Consider the following 17,198-nt stretch of genomic DNA (forward strand, 5'->3'; position numbering starts at 1 on the left):
CACTGGCAGCTTCCCAGTCCTTGGATCATCTTTGAGGACTTTCTCTGGACACTTTCTAGCCTGTCCATGTTTTTGTATAGCAGGGACCAAAAGTGAACACAATATTTAGGTGTGGCCTGACTAGTGCTGAGCAGAGTGGCATAGTGACTTCTTTATCTCTGCTGGTGAAGACCTTTTGGTCTTCTTAATTGTTGCCCACAAGTACTCTAAAAACCACCTCTTTTAAAGCCTTTCAACTATATTTCCATCCTAAGGTTCCCCATTCATTGATTGCTCTCCAAACCTTCCTGGTGCTACAGCAGTCTCCCTTTTGGGTTTGATAAATTAGCACATCTTGACACTTAACTTCTGCCATCTTTCATCACTTTGACCCTCCAGCATTTTTCTTACACCAACATGAGTTATCACACTGAGAGTCCTTGCAGCATTTGAGTCTCACTGAGCCTAGGAGGAAGATGTGCCGTGGTGGAAACCATCATCCCTGATGAGGTAGCTAGTTACCAGCTTGAAGCAAAGCCAGGATTAGCCTGGTTTAGGAGTATACAAGTTAAGGTGGAAGCAGCTTGAAGGCTTTTGCCTTCTTGGTGTTTCCTTGCATGAAACCACCTCTAACAACCTCTTTTCTATTCTCCATGGGTTTATTTCCTCTTGCCTTCAGCAGAGCAAATCCTGAGCACTAAGCAGGGCAATGTCTTCCATGAAAAATGTATCCCAAATGCCAGGAGCATTTGGAGCAATGGAGTGTTTATGTAGAACATGGGGTCAAGGAAGAAGCAGCTCTTTCACAGGGACAATGTCAGGGATGGAACACCTCTCCTATGAGGACAGTCTGAGTAAGCTGGGGTTGTTCAGCCTGAAGACAAGGCTCCAGGGAGACCTACTAGCAGCCTTCCAGTAGCTGAAGGGGACCTACAAGATAGCTGAAGAGGCAGTGATAGGATGAGGAGCAATGGTTTGAAATTACAGAAGAGTAGACTTGTATTGGACGTTAGTTCTGTACCATGAGAGTGGTGGAACACTGTAACAGGCTGCCCAGGGAAGTAGTTCTGGCCCCATACCTGGAGATATTCATGGTCAGGCTCAACAAGGCTCTGAGCAACATGATCTGGTGGAGGATGTCACTGCTTACTGCAGGAGGGGTGGACTGGATGACCTTTGGAGGTCCCTTCCAACCCAAACAATTCTATGATTCTATGATCCCATCAGCTAAACTTCATGGACATCATCTGGGATGTGATGAACCCTTTGGCAGGTATCACAGTATCACAGTATGTTAGAGGTTGGAAGGGACCTCCAAAGAGGTGGGTTTTGAAAGTCTCCAGAGTAGGAGACTCCACAACCTCTCTGGGCAGCCTGCTCCAGTGCTCTGTCACCCTCACTGTAAATAAATGTCTCCTCATGTTGAGGTGAAATCTTCTATGTTCAAGTTTGAACTCCTTGCTCCTTGTCTTACTACTGTGCACCACCAAAAAGAGCTTGGCCCCCTCCACTTGATACCCACCCCTCAGATATTGGTAGACATTGATCAGATCCCCTCTCAGTCTTCTCAAGACTAAATAGCCCCAGGGCTCTCAGTCCATCTCTTCCTGTGGGGTATGGAGGGAAAGTGCTGCATGACACATCTGGAAAAGGGCTCTGAGGAATTGCAAGAGCAAGAACAATGCAAAAGTTCCCTTTTGTCTCCCCAGGAGCTGACCCATACGTGATCATAAAGTGTGAAGGGCAGAAAGTCCGCTCTCCAGTGAAGAAGAACACAGTGTCTCCAGAATTTGACGTGAAAGGGCTCTTCTACCGCAAGAAGCCAGGACAGCCCATCATTGTTCAGGTACCTAGCAGGCAGGCTCTGAGCTGAGGGGGAGAGACACTGTCTCTAAAGATGTTCCTCACTGTGAGGGTGGCAGAACAGTTGAGCATGTTACCAGGGAGGGGTTGAAGGACCCATCCCTGGAGACATTCAAGGTCAGGCTTGATGGGGCTCTGAACAGCCTGATCTGTCAATACAGTCTGGGGGAGGAGGTGATAGCAGGCAGCCCTGTGGAAAAAGACATGGGAGTGCTGATGGATGAGAAGCTGGACATGAGCAGGTAGTGTGAGCCTGCAGCACAAAAGGCCAATGGTAGCCTGGGCTACATCAAAAGCATTATTGCCAGCAGATCCAGAGAGGAGATTCTGCCACTTTAATCTGCTCTGGTGAGACCTCATCTGGTGGACTGTGTACAGGTCTGGAGCCCTCATTATAGAAAGGACATGGACCTGATGCAGCAGGTCCAGAGGAGGGTCACAGAAATGATCAGGGGGTTGGAGCAGCTCTGCTACAAGAACAGGCTGAAGCAGCTGGGGGTGTTCAGCCTGGGGACAAGGAGGCTCCAGGGAGACCTAATAGCAGCATTCCAGTACCTGAAGGGGGCTTACAAGAAGGGTGGAGAGAGACTGTTTGCAAAGGCCTGGTGTGATAGGACAAGGGCCAATGGCTTCAAACTAGGGAAAGGCAGATTTAGGTTGGATATCAGGAAGAAGTTCTTCACTATGAGGGTATTCAAGGTGAGGCTCGATGGGACCCTGGGCAACCTGATCTAGTTGAGGATGTCCCTGCTGAGTGCAGAGGGGGTTGAACTGGATGAACCTTTGGAGGTCCCTTCTGGCCTGGACCTTTCTGTGATTCTAGCTGGTGATGTCCCTGCATACTGCAGGGGGCTTGGACTCAGTGATCTTTAAAGGTCCCTTCCAACCCAATGTATTCTATGATTCTCTCACTTGGACACTCCTCATACTGTCCACAGTGGGTCTGTTCCATAAGGCTGAGCATCATCAGTTCATGTAGCTCAACACTGAATCACCATGGCTGAATGGTGACATCTAATAAAAGCATGTCCTTTGCATCTGTCACTCACAGAGTGAACCCAACACCTCAGCTACCTCCACAACTCCAGCTCAGAGCAAGTTCCCTTCCCCTCTCTGGTGTGAAGGTTGGGTGCATCCCTCAAGGAGCTGCCCTCATGAAAGACTGAAAGACCTGGGGCTGTTTAGTCTTGGGAAGAGAAGGCTGAGAGGTGATCTTATCACCATCTATAAATATCTGAGGAGTAGGTGTCAAAATGAAGGTGCCAGGCTCTTTTGGGTGGTGCCCAGTGACAGGACAAGGTGCAATGGGTACAAGCTGGAACACAGGAGGTTCCACCTCAACATGGGGAAAAGCTTCTTTATTGTGAGGGTGACAGAACACTGGACCAGGCTGCCCAGAGGGGTTGTGGAGTCTCCCTCTCTGGACATATTCAAAACCCGCCTGGATGCATTCCTGTGTGATCTGCTCTGGCAGGGGGGGTTGGACTGGATGATCTTTTGAGATCCCTTCCAAACCCTCACATTCTGTGATTCTGTGATTCCTGTTTGGCCTGCCCTAGCTGATGCTGTTTTGGCAGGGGGGTTGGACTGGATGATCTTTTGAGATCCCTTCCAAGTCCTCACATTCTGTGATTCCTGTTCAGCCTGCCCTAGCTGATGCTGTTTTGGCAGGGGGGTTGGACTGGATGATCTTTTGAGATCCCTTCCAAGCCCTCACATTCTGTGATTCCCGTTCAGCCTGCCCTAGCTGATGCTGTTTTGGCAGGGGGCTTGGGCTGGATGATCTTTTGGGATCCCTTCCAAGCCCTCACATTCTGTGATTCCTGTTTGGCCTGCCCTAGCTGGTGCTGTTTTGGCAGGGGTGTTCGACTCGACAACGTCTGAAGGTCCCTTCCAAGCCCTACCATCCTGTGCTTCTGTGACTCTGACCTCTCTTTTCTTTCCCTAGATCTGGAACCACAACTTAATAAGTGATGAGTTCTTGGGCCAAGTGGTGCTCACCGGTGACCCCAGCGACCGTCAGTCAGTGCACACTCTGCACCTCCAGGACAAGGGCAACAGGAGATCAAATGACCTCCCTGGCACCATCGCCGTCAGGCTGCTCAGCAGTAACATCCTCACCAACGTCTAACCGCTCAAGGATTCTTCTTCTGGTGCCACATATGTGTATAGAAACATGTCGACACACACACATACAACACAGAGCCTACCTACCATCTGCCAGGTGCCTGTGAACTATGCATGCATTCCACTCCATGGAGCCAAATCTGCTGGTTTTCAATGTTAAACAAAAAAAAGGTGCCTTTTGGAGGAACCTCAACAATCCTTCTGCTGGCTTCCTCTTCAGCTTCCCACCCCTTGCCCCATCGCTGCTCTGCGCCCTGTGGGATTGCTGTGGGCATGCTGTGTGTGTCCTGACAGACAGAGCACAGTGCCCTGGTGCTGTTTGTTTACAGGTTCTGGCACCCAGGTGCCACCAGGCGCATGTGTGGCCACCACGGTCCTGCCAGCCACTTCAATGCCTCTTCCATGTGTCTGCTTGGGGTTTAGAGTAGTGCCTGTGGAGTTGTCCCCCTGTGAAAATGCCATTGAGTCTCCTCTCTGTGGAGGCACCTCGGCAAAGGAGATGCAAAACGATAGGCTGGGGACTCTGGGAGGTGTTCTAGGTATGCATCCTAGGGTTTGCATCCTGCCACTGGGAGGAGAAATGCAACAAGGCAGTCCCAAATCCCAAATCCACAGGGTCAACAAGACTAAAAGACTCCATCATTTTAGGGACATGCTCCATCATTTTAGGACTCTGCCCTGGTGAGGCCCACCTGGAATATTGCATCCAGTTTTGGGCTCCCCAGTTCAAGAGGGACAGGGATCTACCTGAGAGAGTCCAACAGAGGGCTACCAGGATGATTGAGGGACTGGAGCACTGACTTATGAGGAGAGGTTGAGCGACCTGGGGCTGTTCAGTCTGGAGAGGAGAAGACTGAGAGGGGATTTAGTAAATGTTTATAAATATCTGAGGGCTGGGTGTCAAGAGGGAGGGGACAGGCTCTGCTCCATTGCACCCTGTGATAGGAGAAGGGACAATGGATATAAACTACAGTATAGGAGTTTCCACCTCAACATGAGGAGGAACTTCTTCACTGTGAGGGTCACAAGGCACTAGAAGAATCTTCCCAGTGGAGACTTTCAAGACCCATCTGAATGTGTTCCTGTGTGCCCTGTGCTAGATTCCATGGTCCTGCTCTGGCAGAGGAGTTGGACTCGATACTTGGAGGTCCCTTCCAACCCCTAACCTCCTGTGATTCTTGTGATTCCTGTGATCCTGTCTGCTCCTGAGTCTTGTTCAACCCCATGCAACTCTGAAGGATCACAGGATCATAGGGTGCTAGGGGTTGGAAGAGGCCTCCAGACATCATTGGGTCCACCCCCCTGCCAGAGCAGGACCATAGAGTCTATCACAGGTCACACAGGAACACATCCAGATGGGTCTTGAAAGTCTCCAGAGAAGAAGGGATACAAAGATGCCAACAAGCATGGTGGGACAGCTGTTCTCTGGGGTCAGGCTCTTTTGAATTGGTCTGGACTCAGGCTCCTGCGTGTGCCTCTTGAACTGCCATGGTGCCTGCTGTCTCCATGCCTTCATGCAGTCCCCATCCCAAGAGCTCACCCCAGCAGCTGGGGTGGGTTGTTTGCTGGGGTCCTTCAGTGTTTAGACAAGAGGAGGTAAGTTGTCTGGAGGACAAAGTATCAGGTCCAAGGGATGGGGAGCTTTGCTCAGTGGGCTCCAGCTGTACTGCTGCATACTGCTGCATCATCTCGCAGTGCCTGGCTTTCCCAAGTTCTTTTAAAAAGTAGTGGGATTTTAGCTTGTGCTGGAGGACAGGAGAGGAGCCCTGCTCCCTGTGCAGCCTGAAAATGCTGGGAATATTTAGTTCATACCAATGTCCATCTCTCACTTTTCATTTCCAGCCTCCTGGCCTGGAGGATGAGTCGCACAGTGCTAGAGTCAGCCTCACGAGCACAACCCAAACATGTCCTCTGGGGCCATGTCTAGGGCTGTGCTCTGCTCCTCTTTGCCATGAAGAACTGAGTTTATCTTCCTTGTTCCACTGGGTGGCAGAATCCAGCTTCTTACAAACCATCCCAGAGAAGCCAAACCACAAACCCTTGTCTGGCCTTTCAGCAGCTGATCAGGGCAGGTTTTGAAGCATTTTCTTTACCTCCTGTTGTTTAGGTTGGGCTTTTTAATTCATGTGCCTTTTAAAATGGTGCGAGGGAAGGGGTTGTCGTGTCAGGTTTTCTAACGAGCAAATCTTCTGCAGCCACCTGCATGCAGGTGGAAATGAACACGTGTGATGGGATCTTTTGGCCTCAGCAGAGTCCTCTGCCTACAAAGGACAAGCAAAAAGGAAAGCCTTCTTCTGCCACAGCAAATAGGGTGTTTACTCATCCCGCCAAATGCCCACGGTTGTGCTGCAAGTCTGCCTTCTTCATTGAAGTCCCCAAAGATCTGCTAATCTGGAATGTGATAAGATGCTCCCCAAAGTCACATCAGTGACTAGCTCAATTCTTGGTGTACCCAGAAGCATATGGTACCACTTCATCAACTTCTGCAGGCTGTTGCTCCCCTTTCCTCATCTTCAGAGTTTACCTCCTGTGGTTACAAACTGGGGGCTTTGACCAAATTTCTGCTTTTCTTAGGTCTTCTTTGCCAGGACTTAGAGGCAGGCAGTGGCCCACAGGATGTTCTTTCCAGATCTCAATTATTTCTGGGTTGCACTGAGCAGCCTCCAACTCCTGGTGCCATCACTGGGACCTAGTTCCATTCTTTGTCTTGCAGAATTGGCTCAAATGCTCCTGGTTTAGTGGGTAAAGTGACATTTTGACCACAAGGCCAAAGCACATCCTTGAATTTGGCCAGACTGATTCAGAGGTATTTTGTTTTTATTATGGTTTGCATGGGTGTCATCACTGAAAGGAAATGGAAGCAGTGTTATGGAGCAGGCTTTAGGAGAAGATCTCAGGCTTATGGTCAGAAGGGTAAGTGAGAGGAACTGTGGTGCCCCAAAACACCTCACTTGGTAGGGAGAAGAGCATCACAGGAGCTTTGCACAGCAGATGGGGATAGCCAGCCTGCCTGCATTAGCCCTGTTTTCTCAGGAAATCAGGCTACTGATAGCTTCAGGAAACAGGAGCCATTTGGCCAGGAGTGCCCTGACATGGTCAAGTGGTACCATGATCCTCAAGGAACAACGCTGAAGCTTGCTGAGGCATAGCGGTGCCCTGGTACCCATGGGCAGCCTCCTCCTTTCCTACAAAGAATCAAGCCATAAAGAGAGAAAAAGCAGCTTTGAAACAGCTTCTTCAGGAACAAAACCACACCAACCAACATCTATATCAGGACCAAAATGTCTTAATATCAGTAATATCTGTCCCATTTCTTCCTCCCCCCTGCCCCCCCAAACGATTGACAAGTTAGAGCAAGAGCCTTCTTACCCCATCATTTCCAATGGGATAACACAAATTGCCTTCACTGCTTTTTTGGGTGTTTTTTTGGTCTTGTAGTGATGTGGGAGGACAGTCACTGAAATGCCATTCCTCATGTTGATGCCTTTTCTCTAAGATCAAGAAAGCAGAAATATTCAGGGTTGGGTTTTTTGTGTCTGAGGTCTGCTAAGCACTTTCCAGTCCCTCCCAGGTGGTGCAGGGCACGTCTCTTGAATGATGTTCCTTGTTTTTTGTTAATCATTTCAATGGTTACATGTAGCTTGCCCTTACCCTCTGTGAAACCCATTTTTTTTTAGAGGTCTGCCATATGAAAGCAGGCTTGGACTTTTCTTCATCTCCACAGGCACTGATGTGTCACGCTGCACAAGATCAGAGAGTGGTCCAAACAGAAAGCCAATGTTGTACAGCTGTAAACCTCCTATAAATAAATTGTGTATATTTTATTCAGACTCCCTGCCTTTTCATCTCTCGGTGGGCACAAGGTGGCTCTGCAGAGCCCTTTTCATTTGCTTGATTCACTAAACCCCATTCAAGTTCTTTCTCTGTGGACTTTGAGACCATGGGTAGGTGATCTGCATGAAGGCGTCACGCGAGGTTGCTCTCACGTTCAACCTCCTCTGACTCTTAAAACTTTTTCCACCTGTGTTGTGACTTCTCCAAGTCACAACAATGTGAGGAACAAGGCATGTTCTCCTCCCCCTCTACTCTGCCCTAGTGAGACCCCACCTGGAATATTGCAGCCAGTTCTGGGCTCCCCAGTTCAGGAGGGACAGTGATCTACCTGAGAGAGGGCTAGAAGAGTGATGAAGGGACTGGAGCACTGCCTGGTGAGGACAGGCTGAGAGCCCTGGGGCTGTTTATTCTGGAGAAAAGACTGAGAGGGGATCTAATAAATGTCTATAAATATCTGAGGGCTGGGGGTCATGAAGGGACAGCCTCTGCTCGCTTGCACCCTGTGACAAGAGAAGGGGCAATGGATGCAAATTACAGCACAGGAAGTTCCATCTCAACATGAGGAAGAACTTCTTAACTGTGAGCATCACAGTGCCCTGGAACAGGCTCCCCAGAGAGATTGTGGAGTCTCCTTCTCTGGAGACTTTCAAGACCCATCTGGATGCATTCCTGTGTGACCTGTGCTAGATTCTATGGTCCTGCTCTGGCAGGGGGGTTGGACTCAAAGATCTCCAGAGGTCCCTTCCAACCCCTAACATCCCATGAGCCTGTGAACTTGGCTTTTTTTGACATGGATATCCTCATGGACTATGCAGCAGGAGGATGTGATTTTGGGATGGCTTTGCCTCTAATTCTTCAAATTGCACACTGGGGGCATGTGAAAACTGAAAAGCCTGTCCTTGTCCATGGGAGTCTGCAGTCACACACCCCCAAGGTACTGGCCCTAGGAGCTTGGTCCAACCTCAGCTTCCAGCCCCTAGCTCCACCACCACCTGCCTGTGCTTGAGGTCTTCATGGTGTGAAAGAGCTGTGCCCTTCTGCAACCCAGCCTCAACAGCCTGAAGAAAGCATCTAGAAAAAGCCTTTTTGTTATGGGGTGAGGGCACCCATCCTGATCCTCCTGTTCTTGGGATCATCCCTTGGGACAAAGAGAGTCACCAAGCCCTAGGTGCATCCTACTCCTTTGCCTCCATCACTGAAACAGCTTGCAAGGACCACTCTTCAGGGAAAAGCCTCACAAACATCTCAACCTCACATTATAATACTCTCATGGAAGATGTCCTGAGCACTAGACATGGCTGAGTATCCATGGAACTGTGATACTTGTTCCTGGATATCATAGAATCATTGTTTGGGATTGAAAGAGACCTAGTCCAACTTCCACATAGCACAACAGCTCTAGTGCAGAGCAGGTGGCTCTACCAAATCCTTCTTTGTGCACGTTCAAAAGAAGGTCTGTGGCAGCCTGGATAAGCCACAGCTCAGTTGGACTTGGTGATCCTGAGGGTCTTTTCCAACCTGAATGTTTCTGTGATCCTGTGAAATCCTATAGGCATGGAGGTCATTCTTCCCCACCAACATCCTCACATCAGTGTTGCTGGAACTGGGGCAATGGACTTGAAATTAGAAGTGAGAGCAAAACTAGAAAGGGGTAGATTCAGATTGGATGTCAGGAAGAAGTTCTTCCCCATGAGGGTGGTGAGACACTGGCACAGGTTGCCCAGGGAGGTGGTGGCAGCCTCATCCCTGGAGGTTTTTAAGGCCAGGCTGATGTGGTTCTGAGCAACCTGATGTAGTGTGAGGTGCCCCTGCCCATGGCAGGGGGGGGTTGGAACTAGATGATCCTTGAGGTCCCTTCCAACCCTAACTATGATTCTATGAAACTGGAGGCTGCTTTGCAGCCCTGCATGTCACTGTGCTGCTGGTGCACAACAACATGTGGGTTGGCAACATGGGCAGGGGTGCTGGAATTGGTGTGGAACCACAGAACATCAGTGAGGAGATGTGGGGAGCTTGTGCATGTTCAGAGACCAGCAGCAGATAGCAGAGTAGTGCACAGCTCTGAGAAGGATCTAGCCGAGGCTCCCCAGGGGTCCTGCAGCATCTCCTCATCCCTCCAGCATTGCCATCTGCCAGGGATTTCTGCTTACCTTAAACAAACTATACCTTTAGAATCTCCTTTTGACCTGCAAGAGCCTCTTCATGGAGGAATAGTCACCATGAGGCTGAAAGGTGTTAGATCTCCTGCAGCTTCCCACCCTGATGTCCATGAACATCACCCCCAAGGTGAATATGAGTCTGCTGCCACTAAAAAGGACCAGGGATCACTAGCAGGAAGGGCTACAGAGGTAACAGGGTTTCAGCAAGGGGATAGGTTCATTGCCTGTCACTCAGAGCTGCTCAGGTGTTACCAGATCCTTGGCCAGTGTCCCAGGTATTAAATACCCAGGGATTAACCTATGACCCACAGCACTGAGAGTCTGTGCTGAGCAGTTGTCCAAAGGCTCCTCATGCTCTTCAAATCCCACTTCCAAACCCAGAGATGCAGACAGAGCAGCATGCCCAGCCCTGTGTCCCTGCCAGAGCCCTCACTGGCTTCCCACACACCCATGGGACATGCTGGGCACAAGGAAAGGCTGCTCAGGGCTGGACCTTTTCCAGGGACATCGGACGTGGTCCAGAGCAAAGCACTTCCTGGGCACGGCCAATATCTGCCCTCACATCCACACAAACCACATTGGTACAGTAGGGTAGAGCTTGAGTGAAACCAGGCATGGTCCCAGCTGGTCATGAATCATCTCTCTTAAGTCAACTAAGTCTATTCATAGCTGACTCCCATGAGAGTGCTGGACAGCAGCAGGGAGTTTCAAAGGGCTGGGGAAGAGACAGGGTAGCTCTGATGTGACTTCATTCTGTGTGACCTGCCCTAGGAGATCCTGCTTTGGCAGAGGGGTTGGACTGGATGATCTCCAGAGGTCTCTTCCAAATCCCTTTGACTCAATGATTCTCCCACATCTTGAGGAGAACTCCTAGGGTGGCTTTGAGGGAAGAAGGCTCCCTATTATTGCTCCTTCTGTAGTATCACCAAAAAAACCCCAGAATTTCAGCCATCCCAGTCACCAGGAAAAGTTCAGGCTTCCTCATTCCAAAAGGGAGCTCAGAACACCTTCTGTGGTAACACTGCAAACATAAAGCTGTGTTTGGCACCATTCAGCATCTAAAATACCATGCTTTGTGTGCCTAAGAAACCTTGGTGATGTCTCACAGCACAGTTAAGAGCCAACCCCACCTTTCTCAGCAGGAAGGAGAGAAGAGACAAGCCCAGATCCAAGCAGGGAGTCACCAGGTCAGGAGCTAAGCTTCTAGGCAAAACCTCAGCCTGGAGTTTCCTGTTCCTTGGGCATTTTTCTCTCATAGGTTTCACATTTATGAGTGCAGGCTGGTGCAATTAAATCAGAATGTCTGTCAGCTCCTGGCCTCAACCCACAGGACCTCAATATGATCCCTTGCACAGCCCTGAGGCCTCATTGCATGGAGCAGAGAGATCTTCCCAGTCATCCCTTTGCCCAAGAAGCCATCACAGCTCTTCAAAGAAGGACTTTAAAGTGCAGCTTAACTCCTAGCAGGGGACTTCATGGTCTGGGGCAGACCCCAGGAATGCAGGAGGGTGCTTCTTTGTGGCATAGGGGTACCTGGGGCCTGTGGGTGTCCCTGGGTTGAACACATTCATCAGCGACCTGGATAAATGGACAGAGTGGATCCTCAGCCAGTTTGCTGATGAATCAGAACTGGGAGTGGCTGACACCCCATCAGGTTGTGCTGCCATTCAGTGAGATCTGTACAGGCTGGAGAGTTGGGCAGAGGAGAACCACATCAAGTTCAATAAGGGCAAGTGTACAGTCCTGCACCGGAGGAGGAACAACCTCCTGCACCAGTACAGGTTAGGGGCTGACCTGCTGGAAAAAGACCTGGAAATCCCCATGGACAAGGGAGACAGAGCACTGGAAGAGGCTGCCCAGGGAGGTTGTGGAGTCTTCCTCTCTGAAGATATTGAAAACTCGCCTGGATGCATTCCTGTGTGATCTGGTGTAGGTGATCCTGCTCTGGCAGGGGAGGTTGGGCTGGATGATCTCTCAAGGTCCCTTCCAACCCCTGAAATTCTGTGATTCTGTGGAGTGCACCATGAGCCAGCCATGTGCTTTTGTGGCCAAGAAGTCCACTGATCTCCTGGGCTGCTGTAAGAGCCTGGCCAGCAGGCTGAGGGAGGTTTTCTTCCCCCTTTACTCTGCTCTAGAGAGATTGCATCTGCAGTACCGTGTCTGGCTCTGGGCTCCCCACGTCAAGAGAGACAGGGAAATACTGGAGAGAGTCCAGTGCAGGGCTGCAGAAATGATGAGGGACTGAAATATCTCTCTGAGAAAGAAAGGCTGAGCAACCTGGAGAAGTTTAACCTGCAGAAGAGCAGACTCAGAGCCTAATCAATACCTAAAGGGGGGGGGGGGGGGGGGGGGGGGGGGGGGAGGGGGGGTATCAAGAGGTTGGGGCCAGCCTCTTTTCAGTGGCACTCACTGACAGGACAAGGAGCAACAGTTAGAAACTGGAACACTGGAAAACCTATGTGTTGTGAGGGTGCCAGAGCACTGGAACGGGCTGCCCAGAGAGGTGGTGGAGTCTCCTCTGGAAGCATTCACCCCGACATTTTGAACCTAAGCAACCTGCTCCGGGTGACCCTCCTTTAGCCGGGGAGGAGGAGGGGGGGGGGGGCTGGACTACGCGATCCCCAGGAGTCCCTTCCAACCCTCCCCTGCCTGTGATGCTGTGATCATTCCCCCACCCCAAGGGCTGTCTGTGTCCCGGCTCCTCCCCCGCCGAAGGCTCAGCAGCAGCAGCAGCAGGAGCAGGACCGGCACTGCCCTCGCTCCGAGCCGGAGGCAGCGGCTCCCTGCCGGGCACCAGCAGCCCCTTGCTCGGCTGCCTCCCGGTCATGTCCCGCTAAGGTAAGGCGGATGGTAGCGGGGTACACCCAGGAGGGAGGAGGGGAAGGGCTGGGGACGCTCCGATTGGGGTGCACGGCGGGTGCGACAGAGCGGTAACAGGGTGCGGCGGTCGCGATGGGGTGCGGTGAGGCGCAATGAGGTGACATGCACCAAGGGTACCAATACCACCACCACCGGGGTTGCATCCGTGCTTCATCGCCTGGATCGTAGCTGGGGAAGGGGCTGGGCTCCTTGGAAGGGAGGGAAAGAGACGACACGACTGCAGACCTGCCAGCAGTGCCCGGCAGCCCCAAGCCAGCTCGGCTCCTGCAACAGGGATTAGTGCCTCGGTAATTTCTAGCTGCTGCTTAATTTAGCTTGGGTCACCTACCAGTGAGCTGGGGTGTGGGGTGGGGTGCTCATTCCCTCCTGTGCTGCTCTATGCAGGACCCTCCACCCCATCCTTCAACCCTCCATTTCCTCCATAGACCTTTCTTACTCAGGGATACGTCTGGAAGTGCTTAGGGATGGGGAGAAGCTGTTGGGGATGTGCCTGGTGCATTGGTGGTGGCACAAGACTCCTGGTGTCCCCTCAACCCCAGGACCAGCTCTTCCTCCTCTGACCCAACACCACCCAGGTGGTTAAAGCTTAACCTGCTCTCAGGCAGCTGGTGCAGCCCTTCAGGGAGCAGCAGGAGTTTCTCCTGATTGCAGTATAGCACAATCTGTGTCCAGGGTATGTGTTGGTGATGTGTCCCCTGGGTCACATCCGTGCTGGTCAGAATTGCCCAAGACATTCCCAGTGTGGTTAAATGATTAGGATCATCCTTTGGGCAGGGACTGAGGCACAGCATGGGACAGGCAATTCCCACAAAGCAGGTTACATTTCACTGTCTGGGTTGGGAGTAGACCATTACATGCATGGGCCAAAGAACAGCCCCAGGCTTTCCTAAGATAGTTACATCCACAATATCCTACCAAAGGTGGAAATGACATCTCTTGGTGTCTCTGGGAAGACTGGGGGGTGTGATGGAGGACCTGTCTTGTGAATAGCATGGAGGGAGAGTTTGAAAGGCAGCAAGCCAGTGGGTCTAGGCTTGCCTGGAAGAAGCTGGTAGGTGGTCTACCCATAGCCCCAGGCTGTTGTGTTGATGTGAGACTGCTTCTCTCCATAGTTTGGGTAAAAGCATGTCCTAGAACCAACCTCATGGAGTTATCCTGTGCTTTGTGTCAAAATGTCATGGACATGACTTGTGTTGCAAGCTGACTCCTCTCCCCTCCTTTTCCACGGCATGATGTCTTAGCTCTCTTCCCATGAGGTGAGGGACCACAAGGTCTGTGCAGTGCTGGTGTGAAGGTAGGGGATGGTTTTGCAGCTGTGGATGGAGCTTTGCCAAAGCTTCAGTCAAAACTTGCACGCCTGTGAGATCCTGTGCAAGTTTTCCCCCTGTCCTGTGCCTAAACTATCCCAGGAAGATCAGAAGAGGGACTAAGGAGGGCAAAATCAGGACAGCCCTTTCCTCCTGTTGGTAGATGCTGGAACTCATTTCACCCGTGGCTTTGCAATCTCTGCGCTCTGCCAGCTTCCAAAGGTGTTTGTTTAAATCCTGTTTAATGTTTGGGTCATGGTGCTGGGCTGGTGACAAACTGTTTTTCTTTCCTGCCTGACCTCGCTGAAAGCTTTGTGCTTCTGCAAGAGCCAACATCTAGGGTCAAAGTCTCTTCTTGGGCTTTTTGGGGTGAGATTGGAGTGACTTCCTGAAGTACTGCTGTCTCCCCATTGCCACCAACGCTTTGGAGATGGGAACCCAGCCTAGAGATGAACCAAGGCATTATTATTTCTAACTGCTTTCCCCTCCTGGGAGCAGTAGATTCCTCTCACTCGCTCTGAAGTTTGCAGAGCCCAGGGGTTGCTGCACGGTGCTTCTGTCTTACGCCTGCTAACTTGTGACTTCGCAATCCTTGGGTTGCCATGGAAAGGATTATGCTGTGATTAATGAAGGCATTGTCAGCTCATTGGGTTCTTTTTCAAAGCCTTTCCTGAAGCTGTGGAGAACAGCTTCCAAGCCCCAGCAGAAAGGGGCTGATGGGAGAGGCAGCTTCAGGCACTGGGGCCTGGGCACAGTTTTGGTTGTTCACGTCATGCTGTCAGGTAGCAGTTGCTGCCTCTCCTCCCTGCCAGATCTCTTCTGCTGGTCCTTTTTCAGGGTGAAAGGATAAATGGGGACTTTTATTGTTCACTTGGGGCAGAGCCAGAGTTTTCTTGCTCCTGAAGCAGAGTGGGACAAGTGTCACTGTACCAAGGGGCTGGCAGGATGTGGAAGCAGTGTGTAAGGAAGGTTTGCACTGTGAAATGCTCCTCTCTGCTATGAAATGTGTGAAGCTAACCCTGATATGGGATGAGCTGGTGTGTGACTGTCTGGTCCCCCAGCCAAGCTGCTAGATAGAGCCAGAAACCTTCTCAGGACAGCACTGCCCCAGCAGTGTCTGTGTTTATGTCATCTATCCATCCCTAGGTAGCACCTCAAAGCTCACTGCACCCAGAGCTGTGCACAGAGCCCCTGTTCCAAAAAGTTCTTGCAGTCAGGATACTGGGAGAGTGCAGAGTGCAGTTGTTGCTGGTTCACAAAGGAGAGCAATGTGTGGAAATCCACTGAAAAGCAGGCTTTTGAAATAAATAGAGTGTCAAATAAATGTACAAAAGCTCAAAATCCAAGCCAGAAATCAGTGGGGACCCCTGGATTTCTTGGTACCGCTGCCTGAGTCCTTTTCAACCCTGCTCAGCTTGAAGATTTAGGAAGAAGTTCTTCCCCATGAGGGTGGTGAGAGACTGGAACAGGCTGCCCAGGGAGGTGGTGGAAGCCTCATCCCTGGAGGATTTTAAGGCCAAGCTGGATGTGGCTCTGAGCAACCTGATGTAGTGTGAGGTGTCCCTGCCCATGGCAAGGTGGTTGTATCTGGATGATTCTTGAGGTCCCTTCCAACCCTGACAATTCTATGATTCTAAGCAGGCAGGTAGCAACTCCCACTTCATCCTCTCTCGAATCCCAAAACTGAGTGCTTGATGTCACTGGCAGCCTCAGAGCAACTGCAGAGAAAATGAGCTCTTCTTGGACCTCAGTCCTAGTAAGCTCCTTTCACAGCATGGTGGTTCAGCTCCTGCCATCCTCTTTCCTACATTTAACTTGCTGTAATAACCCAGTGTCTGTCCTGGCTGGAGATGACCTGAATACAGTTTCCACATGCAAGAAAGGAGTTAAAATTTAGGCTTTAGGTTGATTATAGGCTTGATGCTGCCTTGGGTGGAGGTTTCTACTGCTGCTGTTGCTGCACAAGCAGCCTGGCATCCAGCCTTAAGATGTGTGGAGGAAGGAGGACTTGCAAGAGGATGTGTCTGAGTTTATGCTGAGTTTTAGGAGGACTGAGCCTCTCTGAATCCTGGTATTCCCTAACAATGAGTTGTTCTTTCTAACCATTTGACACTGGGTTATATGGTAGGAGCTGTGCTGGAAGGGGGCTTCAACCCAGGAGACAAAACTTCTCACTGCAGGAGTTCCTGAATTTGGAGAGCTGTAGAAAGCTCAGCCTCCTCTTCTCCAAACTTAACAACCCTAGTGCTGTCCACTGTCAAAGAAATACAATAGATGGGGAGCCTGGAAGCTGGGTCCAAGATGGGCTTTTCTATGCAGAATCAAAGAATCATAGAACTGTCAGGGTTAGAAGGTACCTCAAGGATCATCCAGTTTCAACACCACTGCCATGGGCAGGGACACCTCACACTACAGCAGGCTGCTCAGAGCCACATCCAGCCTGGCCTTAAAAACCTCCAGGGATGAGGCTTCCAACACCTCCCTGGGCAACCTGTGCCAGTGTCTCACCACCCTCATGGGGATGAACTTCTTCCTAACATCCAATCTGAAGCTACCCATTTCTAGGTTTTTTCCATTCCCCCTAGTCCTATCACTACCTCACACCCTAAAAAGTCCCTCCCCAGCTTTCTTGTGGCCCCCTTCAGATACTGGAAGGCCACAATTAGGTCTTCTCAGAGCCTTCTCTTCTCCAGACTGAGTAGCCCCTAACTCTCTCAATCTGTCTCCATAGGAGAGGTGCTCCAGCCCTCTGCTCCTCCTCATGGCCCTTCTCTGGACACCTTCCAGCACCTCCAGATCCTTCCTGTAATAGTGGCTCCAGAACTGGACACAGTACTCCAGGTGGGGTCTCACCAGAGTGGACTAGAGGGGGAGAATCACCTCCCTTGACCTGCTGGCTGTGCTTCTCTTGATGCAGCCTAGGCTGTGATTGGCTTTCTGGGCTGCAAGTGCACACTGCTGGCTCCTGTTGAGGTTCTCGTCCTCCAGCACCCTGTAGTCCCTTTCCCCAGGGCTGCTCTGAAGCCAGTTGCTGCCCAGCCTATGTCAG

At 51.0% G+C, this 17,198-nt stretch overlaps 2 protein-coding genes across 7 annotated transcripts in view; both read left to right on the forward strand.

Moving 5' to 3' along the window:
- CAPN5 (calpain 5) overlaps window positions 1-7,793 on the forward strand; it is a 96,012-nt gene extending 88,219 nt beyond the window's left edge. Inside the window, exons 12-13 of the mRNA XM_068139596.1 lie at window positions 1,689-1,825; window positions 3,791-7,793. Of these exons, the coding sequence (XP_067995697.1) occupies window positions 1,689-1,825; window positions 3,791-3,973 (320 nt within the window). The 3' untranslated portion in view covers window positions 3,974-7,793. The remainder of the gene's footprint in view (window positions 1-1,688; window positions 1,826-3,790) is intronic.
- A 4,934-nt stretch (window positions 7,794-12,727) lies between these two features.
- Window positions 12,728-17,198, forward strand: part of MYO7A (myosin VIIA) — a 170,227-nt gene continuing 165,756 nt past the window's right edge. For all 6 annotated transcript variants that reach the window (XR_010987495.1, XM_068139609.1, XM_068139619.1 and 3 more), the window contains exon 1: window positions 12,728-12,800. The gene's annotated coding sequence lies outside the window, so the exon portion shown is untranslated. The remainder of the gene's footprint in view (window positions 12,801-17,198) is intronic.

The sequence above is a fragment of the Melanerpes formicivorus genome, unplaced genomic scaffold (genome assembly GCF_026170545.1).
Source record: "Melanerpes formicivorus ecotype bairdi unplaced genomic scaffold, bMelFor1.0.p_v2 SCAF_1, whole genome shotgun sequence".
Classification (NCBI taxonomy): Eukaryota; Metazoa; Chordata; class Aves; order Piciformes; family Picidae; genus Melanerpes; species Melanerpes formicivorus.